Source organism: Dunckerocampus dactyliophorus, chromosome 7 (assembly GCF_027744805.1).
Source record: "Dunckerocampus dactyliophorus isolate RoL2022-P2 chromosome 7, RoL_Ddac_1.1, whole genome shotgun sequence".
Taxonomy (NCBI): domain Eukaryota; kingdom Metazoa; phylum Chordata; class Actinopteri; order Syngnathiformes; family Syngnathidae; genus Dunckerocampus; species Dunckerocampus dactyliophorus.
Window position 1 is genome coordinate 27,551,595 of NC_072825.1, and position 14,358 is coordinate 27,565,952.

The 14,358-nt window shown below is 39.4% G+C and overlaps 1 protein-coding gene across 4 annotated transcripts in view; it reads right to left on the bottom strand.

The window, feature by feature from the left end:
* Positions 1-412: 412 nt before the first annotated feature.
* Positions 413-14,358, bottom strand: part of LOC129185619 (histone-lysine N-methyltransferase ASH1L-like) — a 43,927-nt gene continuing 29,981 nt past the window's right edge. The window contains exons 12-14 of one of the 4 annotated variants that reach the window (XM_054782911.1): positions 8,975-9,075; positions 8,712-8,875; positions 413-6,065 (exon numbers count right to left, since the gene is read on the bottom strand). In XM_054782911.1, coding sequence (XP_054638886.1) covers positions 8,738-8,875; positions 8,975-9,075 — 239 coding nt within the window. In that variant the 3' untranslated portion in view covers positions 413-6,065; positions 8,712-8,737. Of the gene's footprint in view, positions 6,066-8,711; positions 8,876-8,974; positions 9,076-14,358 lie in introns of those variants that run through there. The other 3 variants (XR_008572104.1, XR_008572105.1, XM_054782912.1) reach the window with 3 other exon arrangements.

Genomic DNA, 14,358 nt, shown 5'->3' on the forward strand with positions numbered 1-14,358 from the left:
TTGTTCCTAATTGCACCGTTATGCTTGTAAAATTATGACTTTTTGTCATTAGATTACAACTTTTTTCTCTTCATATTTTGACTTTATTCTCGTAAAATCACTGCTGTACTACAGCAATTCATTTTTGTTGCTGTTTTTTTATTTTCTTGTTATATTTTTAGAATAAGTCAGAATAAAAAACAGCCACGGCCCAGAAATGGCCTCCGGGCCGCACTTGGGATACCCCTGTTCTAGAAGCTCCAATAGCTGCCATGTTTTTTCTTTTCTTTTTAGGACAGCCAAAGGAGAAAAAGTCCCCTGAGTCATCCTCAGCCCTCCCCACCTTGTAGCTATGATTACACGTCCTCTATTGTGGGTCGTTATGGAGGACAAGACATTGTGTAATATGTAAATGAACACCACTAGACAGCACTGTTTGTCCAAGCGTGGTTTAGTTCTGAGACATAAAAGGTTTTTATTATCATTATCGGATATAGAAGCAAAAAAAAAGCTTACTTTCTATGGCAATTGACTTTTTCCAGATGCATTGAGAGGCAGCAGGCAAAGGTTACATGTCATGCAATCTAGATAAATAGCTTTTTTTTGTTGTTTTAGTTGTACCTTTGCTAGAAAGTTAATCATCACTTGCATTAAAAAAGGAAAGGGGAGGAAAAATATACGCAGGATATGTAAACAGTGAAAGAAATTGCACTTTCTTGGCTTGTTCATTAAATAAAAAAGCCACGCTACTTAAGAAAAAAGACAAGAAATAATAAGCACTGATTGTCTGACCAATAAAAAACATGCTTGTCTAAAAAGAAAAAAAGTATACAATCATAGTCTAATGACATTTAATGTATTGGTCAGTTGTAAAAAAAAAAAAAACAAAAACAAAAACAAAAAAAGATGATGTCTTATGTATAGAGCTTTATCTTCTATGTACATTCACATGAAACTAAATATGCCCTAGAAAGTGACAACTATCTATGCATTTGTACACAACCTCAATCGAACATGACAAAGATATACGATATGTATCCTAATATAATAGTCCTTATCACAGGAGATATTGCTTCGATCGACACAAGACAGCATGGCACTTCTACGTCAAAACCGCTTCCTGTCTTTCCTGGACGCCCCGGGACATTCTGATTGTCAATAAAACATTCTCAAAGGCAATCTGATGGAAATAAAGACACATTTCACCAGTCACATGTGGGCAGGGGAAGCAGGTGAGGCACACAAACATAAAATATTCATATTTGTCCATTGAAGTGGAACATAGATGTCTTTTCTTTATGATTCTAATCGTTTTTAACTTTTTATCAAAGCTAAGGTCACAACGGGATGTAGGATTTTTTGGACCGTGCGATTTTTGGTGTTCCGCAAATCGCTGCATTTTGTTTTGTTCATGGAGAACGTAGTTGTGGTGACCATGAAGGAGTAAGATGTTGACACGTGTGGAGGACAGGAAAAATCTGCCGCACTAACTATTGGGGATGGTCGGATAGATCAGCCGCCGATTAGTATCGGCCGCTTTCCGTAAAAAGCATGTGATCGGAAAATCAGAAAAAATTCGACAAACCGCTCGTCGTGCAGCCGCGACATGACAGTTCATGTCAGGACAACACAGACATGACATGAATGTGCAAGTGTGCTGTGTCACGTAGGGTTGACAACACCCATATTGAACCGACAAGAAACGCATTTGTCCCGTATTGCCGTGGCAATCAACACTAGTCTGTAAAACCTCAATGGTTTCAGTTTGACAGCTTGCCACAGGCTACGCCAATCCATGCCAGCGTGTTTGACCACTCCCTTATCAAACCTATCGCTGTTCGACTTCTCTTGCATCTTTCTTTACACGCTTTGCCTAGCTCCTCATCTTCGGACTCCAAATGTTACTTTTTACCACAGTTACATTTTGTTTTTAAAAGAAACAACAATGCTGTTAGTTTGGAGCTCGTTTTTGGCCCATGGGCTATTACGTTCATCGGGTACATACTAACTTTTTCAAGTGTCTATCGTTGTCATAATACTATATGTCTTGTCCTCCAAACAGTATTTGTGTGTGGTTGTTTAATGAATATGAAGTATTTGCCAGGGGCCCTTGGAATTGTCTAACGGCGGCCCTGGCCAATAGCACTCATCATCAATCAGAAATAAATTGCAAAATGTACAATTAATCCATGCGATCGGTATCGGTCGATGTCACTCATGGATGATTGGTATCGGAATCGGCAGCATAAAACCCTGATCGGAGCATCCCTACTAATTACGTATGCGGGGTGCACATGTGGTGCACGACACACAATAGGAGTCTACAAGTGCGACGTACGAAAAAAACTGCCCAAACCTGACACCAGCAAAACGTACGAAAGACACACGTTGGCACGAAGACGTACAAAGTGTCTCAGTTTGTCTTGCAACCTGAAAAAAATATAAGCGCCCGTAGTTTGTTTGACATCCCAAAGAACCTCTGTGGCTTGAAAATCTGCACGTCACACACACACCCTCGCGGACCGGCTGCAGGAGCTCGTACGACTGGTCGTGAGCTAGGCTTAAAGGAAAAGTGCACTTTTTTTTTGAATTTTGCCCATCATCCGCAACCCTTATGTGAGACATGAACACACGTCTTTCTCTGTTCTGTGCGTTCTAAAGATAAAAAAACAGATAAAAGGAGACACGTAATGGGATACACCTATGCCACCGAGACAGCCCACTATTAAAACACCTCCCACAAGGGTTTATGGTTGTTTATACATGCTGTGAGCATGTAGTAACAGTTACATTCATGATAACATATAATACATTTTAATCATCACCAGAACTTCCTTCCGGGCACATTGATTTCACATAGCAACGTAGAAAAGAACATCTACGCCTAGCATTAACTTTTCCAAACTCAAAAAATAAAAACACAGCAGCAGGTCCAATATGTAGCATTACCTGTTGGTAGTGGCCTGAGGCATTGGGAGCGAGTGTGTGGTGAAGCTAGTTGCTAGCCGGCTAGTAGCTAGCTGGTGTGGTGTGGCGAGGTGTCAATAACCTGGGGTCAGTAACATAGTTCGATCGGCGTAACAATGTTAATAATAATAACAATGTCGCTGTAGCTTGGTTAATATGCACGTCACATTGTATGTACAGTAAATGAAGTGTAAATGGAGCGTTTGGATTTTTTTTCAGAAGGCTTTATAGGCGGAACACGTGTTTCCCATTACGTGCATTCTGAGCTGCGTCTTTTTAGTTGTTTTATATCTTCAGAACGCACAAAAAAGAGAAAGACATATGTGTTCATGTCTGACATAAGGATTGTGGATGATGAGCAAAATAAAAAAAAAATGCAGTTTTCCTTTCAGTAAAAATGGTGGAATTTGCAGATTTCCTGATCAAATACAGGGAACAAACCTAAGTTGAGGCCACTGTGAGCGTGCCTTGCCGGCTTAGTGTGCAAGGCCAGCCTACCGTCTGAGTGCACACTGAGTTGGAGCAGGGTGTCTGCCAGTTTGGGTTTGTCAGCATGTGGCCAATAATATAATGTTGCAGAAACATGTTTTACACACCATGACTTTTACAGCCCGTGTAACATCTTTTATGCAAGTGTGACGCCATTATTCTTGCTGATCGGACAATGTGTTTGAAATTATTAAAAATGTTCATCAAATTAATCACAGTTGAACAAATGAATGAATCATGATTAATCACCATTTGCCACTATTTTGCTGTATTTTATGAAGAGAAAGATAAACGACAGGACAGGATTATATATATCTGTATGTATTTACAGCTTCAAATGAACTGAACATTTAAATCAAGATAAGTCACGCTAAAAGATAGCACACATCTGGAAATGTATTTGCCTAACACTAGTCTCTTAATAGTAGCACAACTTTAACCGTGTTATTGTGAGCCATGAAGGGTTGCGTGAAAGACATCACGTAACTTAAGTTGAATTGACATGTTTTGAGTGTAGATGTATTTTCCTGGATTTCCAAGCATACTTTAAATGCAGCAAATTGTACTCTGATTTTCGGAGTGTCAATGAATTCACCTTGCTGCCGTCTAGTGACAATGAGGAAGTGTCGTTTCCATGAAGAGCTGACTAGAGACTTGTGTGTGAGTTGGAGATACTTATACTATATGGCGCTGATGTGTTCAGGTCATAATAAAGCTATTAAAGAGGAGCAGTCTCTGTGTGACTGTGGAGACCCATTGTGGCTCCGTCTGCCATCATACCAGAGAGATGTGGCTCGACATGATGCGCATGCATTAATGATGCTGAAAATTAGGGCTTTCAAAAATAGCGCGTTAACAGTGGTAACTAATTTATTTAATCAATTACGTAAAATTTTTTATGCGGAATTAACTCACACGCATCATGTCAAGCCCCGCCTCTCTGTTATGACGGCAGACGGAAGCATAGTGTAGTTTCCCCACACAGTCACACTGAGTCTGACGCTCTTTTGTAACTTTATTCTGACCTGAGCACATCAACAGCAGTGCAATTCCAACACCATATACTGTATGTATCTCCACACTCCAAAAATCACAATAATGTCTTTATTAGGCGTGTATGTGTGGTCTAATTAAACAGAAAGACAAAAAAAAAACATGAAGTGGATATTCTTATCCACTTACGAACATAACTCTTACGACGGAAGTACAATTTCATGCATTTAAGTACACACGTGAATTCAACTTCAATTACTTGGTGTCTTTGACTGCAACCCTCCATGGCTCGTTATAACACAGTTTAAGTGTGATTCAGATGTTGTGCTACTATTAAAGAGACTATAAATACATTTTCAGACATGTGTGCTATCTTTTAGCTTGAGTTATAGTTTCAGTTCATTTGGTGCTGCTAATACATATAAATGTAATATAATTGTCTCCTGTCATTTATCTTTTTGTTCATAAAACACAGTAAAAATGGCCATATTTAGTTTCAATTAAATGAATTATAATGTTTAATAATTTGTCAGCCCACTTAAAATTTTAACGTAATTAATGAAACAAATTAGTTACCACCGTTAACGCGCTGTGTTTGACAGCCCTAATGAAAATACATAGAAATGTCATAAGGGAGGCACTTGCAGTACCACTGCATCCTGAAGGGGTGGGGGCGTGCGTGAGCTGGAAGGTGCTTGTCACTGTCCTTCCAGCTTTTTTTTTCTTTATGCTTTGCTGAATGAAGGAATTTGACTGCCACGATAGAGGATTACACACCCAAGCTCACCAGGAGGTGATCAAACTTTTACAACAAAGAACTTTTCGCGCATGTACTTCATATACAAATAAAAGGTCAAAACACAAATGTTTTTCAGCTTATGAAAAAAATAAACCAAAGTGAATTATTCTCCTCTTGTTTTGGTTATCCTCTTAATGAGCAACCTGTATTAACAAAGGAGTCAGTAACAGTGCCTCACCAGCCATGAACCTCACCACACGTCACTGCGTTTCACCCTCAGGAAGCAATACTGAAAAATAAACATTCCTAGTCTTCATAGAGTTCTTTAGCAGACAGCACAGAAAAATAACGTCTTTCTTTAAAACCTTATTAGAAATTCTTTTGCATCGATACCTAACCCCCCACCCCTGAAACTCCCACCCCCCAACCCTTGTCTTGAAGTGAAGAAAACCCAAAGGGGAGCTTTTCAGCTGGCGTGCTTCCTCCCTTTCCTCAAGGTGCAATGTGACTTTGGAAGCTTCCTTTCTGACCTACAGTAGTTAGTAGCCATGTTCCACTCTTAGGTCAGTCTTTCAAAGAAAGTGTGTTTTCTTTTGAGCCTGCACACAAGTTTTTAGCGTGCTCCGGCACTAGTGCAAATTCATTTTCAGCTGGCCTGTTTTTCCTTGATCCGCTCTCTCTTTCATGCCTCGCCGCCTGGACAAAAGAGGTGTTGCCATGGTTGCATCCTTGGTGTGATGCCCTTCAAAGCGCGCGGTTCAACATCTGTCACAGTGTGCCATGATGATGTCTTTCTTGCATTTTTCTGGCTTGTTGTCGTATCCCAGTGTCAAAACAGCACCTGTCCATGTGTCCTGGCGACGGGCCTGGTCCTACTTTTTCCTCTCAGTGCTCACACCTAACGCACAGAATGGACATACTGTCAACACATCAGCGTATGCACACGTCAACACACTCATTTTAAACTAGTCACAAATGTACGCCTCTCAGACTAACCCAGTGGAATCGACAGAAGCGCTTTTCGACGTAACCATAAATAGCCAGACAATGGGCAATAATAAAGGATTTTTTAACCTACGGCCATTTGTGCATACAGTAATCCCTCGCTTACCGCGGTTAATTGGATAAGTGAATTTTCCGCCAAGTCGCATTCCTCATTTATAAATGGAATATTTGCACAGTCAGGGCACAGAAAACCTACAATCTTCTGAATATGGTTTTTAACATTATTAGAGCCCTCTAGACATGAACTAACACCCCTATAGTCACCGTTACACACCTATTACCCAATATTATAAACATAATAAGAGTAAATTAGACATTGAAGACTTTATTAAGACTTGTACTCATGTGTGTACCATAAATGTGTTCTTGTGGGGCATGAGGGGCGGACAGGAAGTGACGTCAGGGGATCAGAGTTGAGTTTTAGTTTGGCATGGGTTACCCAACACTAGCCTCTGTTTTAATTAGTGGTTATCTGCCTGTTGTCAGATCATTCAAACCTGCAATGAAAGCTCGTGTGCCTCACCACAAGTACTGTAACATTACTGACACCTAGTGACCAGTGTACAATACTACATATCATCACAACATCTTTGCATGTCCTGAATGACTTATTATTTTAGCTCACTTAGCTATTTTTATGCTAGAAAATGCTTAATTTAGGCAAACAATACATAATATTTGCTTAAATATGCAATTTTTTTTTTACTAATAGTCTGTATTTAACCACACAAACAGCATGATTTAATATGTACAGTAATTGAGAAATCCTGTGATAGAGTGAAGCCGCGACATTCAAAGCATGAAGTGGCGAGGGACGACTGTATTTTTATTAGTATTCTTGTGTTTTCATATATTTTAGAATCTACAGCTTTCTTGACTACTTATATGACAATAAAAAAATAAAATGAATGGGTGCATTTTGGGCCATCTGTTCTCCCTGCAGTGATCTCATAGCCTGCAAAATGGGATGCAAAAAAAGAATAATAGGAGTGCAAAAGTGACTATAGGGGTGCTATTTCATGTCTACAGGGCTCTAGTAATGTTAAAACCCGTATTTAGAAAGTCATAAACAGCTTTTCTATGCTGTAACTATGAAAATATTACGTTTATTAATATTGAATCCAACTTCTAGGAAATTCACTTAACGCAGTCTGGAACCAATTAACCGTGATAAAGAAGGCACGACTGTACAACCTTTTCCACTTCCAATCTGATACCGATATTGCAGCCTTGAACATCGCCCGCTACATACTTTTATTTCTTCTTTTGTGGTGTGGAATGTTACAAAAGGCTTGATTACTCAAACAGAGAATAATAATCAGCAACAGCAGTTATGAGCCATTTACTTCTTTATGCATCTGGGATATAGTTTCCATCCATCCATCCATCCATCCATCCATCCATCCATCCATCCATCCATCCATCCACCCATCCATCTTCTATGCCACTTGTCCTCATTTGGGTTGCAAAGGTTTGTTCTATCCCAGGTGACTTTGGCCAAGAGGTACACCCTGAACTGGTCACCATTCACATTCATACCTATGGACAATTTAGAGTCTCCAATTAACCTAACATGCATGTTTTTGGAATGTGGGAGGAAATTGCGTGGAATATTTTGCAACGTCTTTTTTTGGTCTTTAAAATACACATCACTCCTACTCATTGCTACTCTGTTAACATGTCAGCACACGCTGTTGGCGTGATCATGTTGGCTCTGTCTGGCCGTTACTGGATAGACGTGTTGGGGCGGAGTCTGGAATTGACTGCCTGTATCGGACTGCCAATATCAGGGATTGGAGATGCAGTCCGATATTGATTTTTACCTCCACCAAGCACAGCACAAACCGCAAGCGCAGCGCGGAGGTTATGTTTTTGCCGGTGTTTATCTTTTTGTTTGTGTTCAAAATAACAAGAACCGTTCTACATGGATTTGGATGAAATTTTCAGGGATTGTTAGAAATGGGATATGGAAGAAATGATTCAATTTTGGGGGTGATCCGGATCGCTGTCTGGATCCAGCCATTTTTTTAAAGGATTCTTTAACATTGCGAGATAGGACCATTTTTGCAATTTGTGCATATAACTCCACAAAAAATGGAAAAAAAACCAGGACAAGTTTCCAACAAGTTCTCCAAAATATCAAAGACTGATCCAAAAAAATGTTGGATTATTATTTTGGTGTGAATCACAATACGGGAGCAACTATGGCGCTTTTGGTCTGTGCTCTCTGAGTGCTTCTCTAGTTTTTGCTGATATCAGCCCAATATCTGATATCAATATCGGATTGGGACATCCCTAGTATAAATGGTAAATAGCAAGTGTTTTGGTTCTGGGGGGGGCATGCAAAAGAGATGCCCTTCCGATGTGACACATTTTGAGTGGGCATTGAATATGAAAGAAAATGAAAGTGAATGAAAGTATTTGTTTTACATGTCATATGTGTTTTTGTTTCATTTTCAATGTAAATGTATGCAGAAAGTGCGATTCGTGTTCACTTGATAATGTGCATCCCAGTAGGTGTGCTCTTGTGTACACTTGCCTCCGTGTGTGTGTGTGTGTGTTAGCTTATGAATGCTGAAGGGTCAAAAGTAAATCGTTGAGCCGTTTTCTCCTCTGCTCTCTGCTGCAATCTCCCAGTTTGTCTTCCTCCTCTTCCTCCTCTTCTTCTCCGTCTTCTTCTTTTCTGTTCCGACTCTCAGTGGGCTGCGGATGAACAAGGTCACCACGTTAAAGAAGGAGTGGGGAAAAAGTGAAATGATATATGAAATTAATCATCTACTTTGCATGCATCTATGTACTCACACGGGGGCTGGCAGTGAGTGAGCTGGGGGTGTCGGGAGTCTCGCGGTGCTGGGGGTCACTGCTGGTGGAAACGGTCACCTCCACCACCCCCACTGGTACATCTGATAGGAGTGGAGAAGTTAAGGTGCAGTACTTTAGTGAAGGCGGTCCAGGAGGTAAGGGAAACATGACGGCACACTCACTGGTCACAATAATAGGTACACCTTGAATTCTGCCTGTACCTAATGTTGTGTCTATAGAGTCCTGATTTCCCTCTGATTGCAATCAATCAGGGAGACTCTTGGTGCAGAAATGGAGAAAGCTGATGCTTGATTGCTTGCTTGCTTGGCTTTTAGACAGCAAAGAGTGGGATGACAGAGATGGGGAAACATTTGTGCAAGCTTAGGTGCTGTGGTTGGAAAAGCACTTAAGTTTGTGCTGAGCTGAGTGCGATGCGGAGAGCCAGCTATGGGGATGGTGGCTTGCGAGAGAAGCACAGACATGCTTTTAAAGGGAAAAGACACAGGACACCCACGTCTGCAATCCTATGGCATAGTGTTAGTCCATGCCATTGAATGAGAAGCTGTCTCCAAACTTCTGTTTATTTGTATTTCTCTTGGTGGATTTATAAAGTACAGCAGAACCTCTAAATTCAAACACCCGAAATACCACATATTTGGAACCTGACCAACATTTTTGTGAAGTTCAAACAGCTTAGTGAGCCTTTTGCTTTTCTGTGTTTTAACGCGACGTCACCGCAGAGAGGCACCAGTAATGAGGAAAAATGTGATCATAACCATAGATAGGACCCTATGATTTCCGCGGAAAATCGGAATCGCGGACGGAATTAAAAACAAAATCTACTGTTGCCCATCATCCGCAATCCTCATGTGAGACATGACCACACATCTTTCTCTTTTCTGTGCATTCTAAAGACATAAAAACAGATAAAAAGAGGCAGCTTGTAATGCACGTAATGGGACACACCTATGCCGCCTACAAAGATCGCTATTAATAAACCTCCAACAAGGTTTTATGGTTTTCTATACATGCTGTTAGCATGTAAGTATAAGTAATACTTATAATGTTCTGTCTGATTTTGGTAATTTTAAGAATTAGTGGAACTTCTTCCTAGGTGCATAGCAACACAGAAACGAGTGTCAACATAGTATTAACTTTTCCAAACTCAAAACCAACAACACAGCAGCAGCTCCAATATGTAGCGTTAGCTTTCGGTAGTGGCTGATGCACTGTGAGAGCGGCACCAACGCGCTGTGAGCGAATGTGTGGTGATGCTAGTCGCTAGCCGGCCAGTAGCGAGTCGATGTGGCAAGGTGTCAATACACCAGTAATGTAGTTTGATCGGCATAACAATTTTAATAACAATAATAATAACAATGTCGCTGTAGCTTGGTTAATATGCACATCACATTATATGTAAATGGAGCTTTTTTGGCGCTTTTTGGAGTTTTTTTCAGAAGGCTTTAGAAGTGGAATAGGTGTGTCCCATTATGTGCATTCTTAGCTGTCTCTTTTTATCTGTTTTTATATCTTTAGAATGAACAGAAAAGAGAAAGATTTGTGTGTTCATGTTTCACATAAGGATTGTGGATGATGGACAAAATTCCCAAAAAAGTGACGTTTTCCTTTAAACGCGGAATCTCGTGGAAATTGACGTAATGTGAATGAATTGCTGTCATCGTGAGGAGAAGGAACGTTTGTGTGGGGAAGTATTTCCCCGGTGGACCGCTCAATCGTGGCGGAGTCTCATCACAAGCACAAGAACTAAACGTGTCCAAACAGCGACCTGAAACACTGGCAAAGGTTGGCGAAAAAACTTGGAAACTCCTCTCTTATGGAGCATGAATGGAAGCTAGCAGGGTTAGCTTAACTTAGAAGAGCATGCTAGTGGGGCAGTATGTGTGTGACTCGGGCTGTATGAGTGTGTTTACACAGTGTTTTCTTACTTGGTGTCCAAAGTGCGGCCCGGATGCCATTTGTGACCTGCCCCTGTTTTTTTTTATTAGCCCGCAGCACATTCTAAAATTACAATTAAACAAGAAAACTAAAAAAAAAAAAAAAAGCAGTGATTTTACAGGAACATTAAAAGAAAGACGTTGTAATCTAATGTGAAAAATTCATAATTTTACGGCAATAGCGTCGTATTCTTATGAGGAAAAATAAATCATAATTTTAGTAGCATAAACCTGAGAGATTTGGGTGGGGGTTTCCCGCCGAAGTTATATTATAGTGATAAAATCAAAATATTATGGAAATTAAGGCCCATCGGCCAATTGTGGCCCATGGCTGTTTTCTTATTGGTCTGTTGCACATTTTGAAAATACAATTTAATAATAAAAAAAAAGAAAAACAGCAATATAACAGCAAATAACAGCAAAAAATCTGCAATTATTATCCAAGAATAGTTAAAAGTTAAAATATTAAGAGAAAAAATATATATATATACCGTATAAGGAAAACTGTCATATTAATAGCATACAGTTGAAAAATTAAATAATTTTTTAAAACTCATAATATTACGATAAACAAACAAAACAACAAAATAAAGTTGTAATTTTTGGAAAATTAGAAAAAAAAATACAACAGCAAAAATGGAAAAAAGAGCTGTAATGTTATGAGAGTAAAGTCAAAACATGAAGAGAAAAAAGAGGTATTCTAACAAAATAAAGATTTCTCGTAAAAAAAAAAAAAATGTCTCGTGGGCATTAGGCTTGGGACAATAATAAATTAATTGACTAATAATTAATTTGTTAATCACACAATAAATGAAAATGAACTTGATCATTTTGCCGGGCTCAATATATTGCCATGTCCATGAGTGTCTGTTTTCCTAGTCTCTCTCGGACAAACAGGCAGGAAGAGCGTTCACTCTGTGCATTGGTTTCAGCACCTTGGCACGAATGGCAAGATGAAAACGCTTGCATCTTCTTCTGCTGTGGAACACACACGTAAACAAGATGGCTGCAGCGCTTCGTCGCTGAAGACCAATGCGAAAACGATGAACTCGAGATGTCCAGCGAGCTTCACAGTCACAATTATCTAACATGACAAGCTCGACCACAAATGTACAAGGAAGTTAGACAGACAGTTGCTAAGCCTGATGCAATTGACAGGTTGGTGTTCCTGGCACAAAATAAGGACATGCTTGTGTCTTCTAAAAATGTTTACCTAAAAAATACTATTGTTCAATTTAAAGTATTTTTGAGTTGCTAACATTTTAAAATTTCTTCTTAAACCGGGCACTCCTTCATATTTTTTTCTTTTGTTTTTAGCTGAGGATTTGAGCATAGCTAAAGGTTTGTTATAAAAAAGATTAGATTTGACTTTTTCTATATTTATTTCAAAAAGATAATGGCCTACTTTATTTTTGAGACTATTTTTAGATAAGGTTTTTTTATGTGCAAGCTTTAAAATATCAAAAAAGATTCAAGAGTTTTATTGCCATATGCACAGGAAAACAGGTAGTTCTGCTATGCAATGAAATTCTCAATGAAAAAACATCCTCATGTTAAGTATTTATTTGAATAAATCAAATTGGACAATTTGGCTTTGATTTTGTCTAAACTCACTTTGCGTAAAAAATATCAGGATATATATCGTATATCAATATTCAACCTAAATATATCGGGATATGAGTTTTGGTCCATATCGCCCAGCCCTACCCGTTAATATGTCATCTTTCACTCTGTAAAGTTGGGGAATTGCCGTTTGTGACGTGGACTTTCTCACAGACCATTCATACTGTCTAACATTTGCAGCATTTCTGGAAATACTGTATTGACTGTATTAAAGAGCAGCATTTCTTTTGCGATGACTTTCTGTGAACGCACACCATTTTGTGCTATTTACTTTGCCGACCAAACGTCTCAGTGAGTGTTGATTGTCGGAACAGTGTCTCTGCACTTCAATGTGTTGTCTTTTTACCAGATGGGAAAACTGGGTCGGGTGCATATTTGCCTTTGCAAGCATTTTTTTCCCTCCTAATTCCTAATACATTATTTTGCATTGCTCCTCACGAGGCTTCCTTGCCGCACTGTGTGTGTGTATGCTAGGGGCCCCGCCTCCCCCCACAGAGACAAAGCGACTGTATGACTGTCAAGAGGTCTCACTCTGTTTGCCGTTGTTCTATGAAGCGTCTAGGTGTTGAACCAATGCACAGAATGCCTCTTCCTGCCTTAATATTTATCATTGCACGACAGTTTTTTTCATATTAATCTCGCAAGCTCTCGTAACACCCCTAGTGTGAAGTTTTTTTTATTTTTATTTTGAAATCCAAATATTTACATAATATAATTCGGATTGGAATCGTCTTCCTTGGTGTATACAAATATGAATTAACTATTATTTTATGATAATCATTTTTTTTGTAGCTGACATAACTCCTCTTTAATATTGTGCCCTGAAACACATTTTGCGCATGTCATTGCGTGTGTCATTGCGAGTGTGCATGTGTTTTGAGGGCTAAAAATAAGTGAGCTCGCTTTACTGCTTTAAAAGTGGGTCACCCCTTAAAGGAAAACTGGACTTTTTTCTGGAATTTTGCCCATCATCCACAGTCCTTATGTGAGACATAAACACATATCTCTTTCGCTTTTCTGTTCATTCTAAAGATAGAAAAACAGCTAAAAAGACGCAGCTAAGAATGCACGTAATGGGACACACCTATTCCGCCTATAAAGCCTTCTGAAAAAAACTCCAAAAAGGGCCAACAATGCTCCATTGACATATAATGTTACGTGCATATTAACCAAGCTACAGCGACATTGTTATTATTATTATTATTATTAACATTGTTACGCCAATAAAACTACATTACTGGCGTATTTACACCTCGCCACACCACACCGGCTAGCGACTATCTTCACCACACACTCGCCCGCAGCGCATCACAACACACTCATAACGCCTCAGGCCACTACCGACGGGTAAAGATACATATTGGAGCTGCTGCTGTGTTTTTATTTTTGAGTTTGGAAAAGTTAATGCTTGGCGTAGGCGTTCGTTTTTTGTGTTGCTATGTGAAATCAATTCAAGTCAATTAATTCTTAAAAGGACCAAAATACCATAGGTATTACACGAATGTACCTGTTACTACATGCTCACAGCATGGATATAAAACCATAAAACCTTTTTGGAGATATCTCAATAGTGGTCTTTCTAGGTGCCATAGGTGTGTCCCATTACGTGCTGTCTCTTTTTATCTGTTTTTATATCTTTCGCACACACAAAAAAGAGAGAGACGTGTGTTCATGTCTTACATAAGGATTGTGGATGATGGGCAAAATTCCACAAAAACTGCAGTTTTCCTTTAATGGGAAAATGTTGACACCAGTGGAACGGATTATTTCTTGTACTATTATTTCCTTTGGGAGCAGACTGTGTTC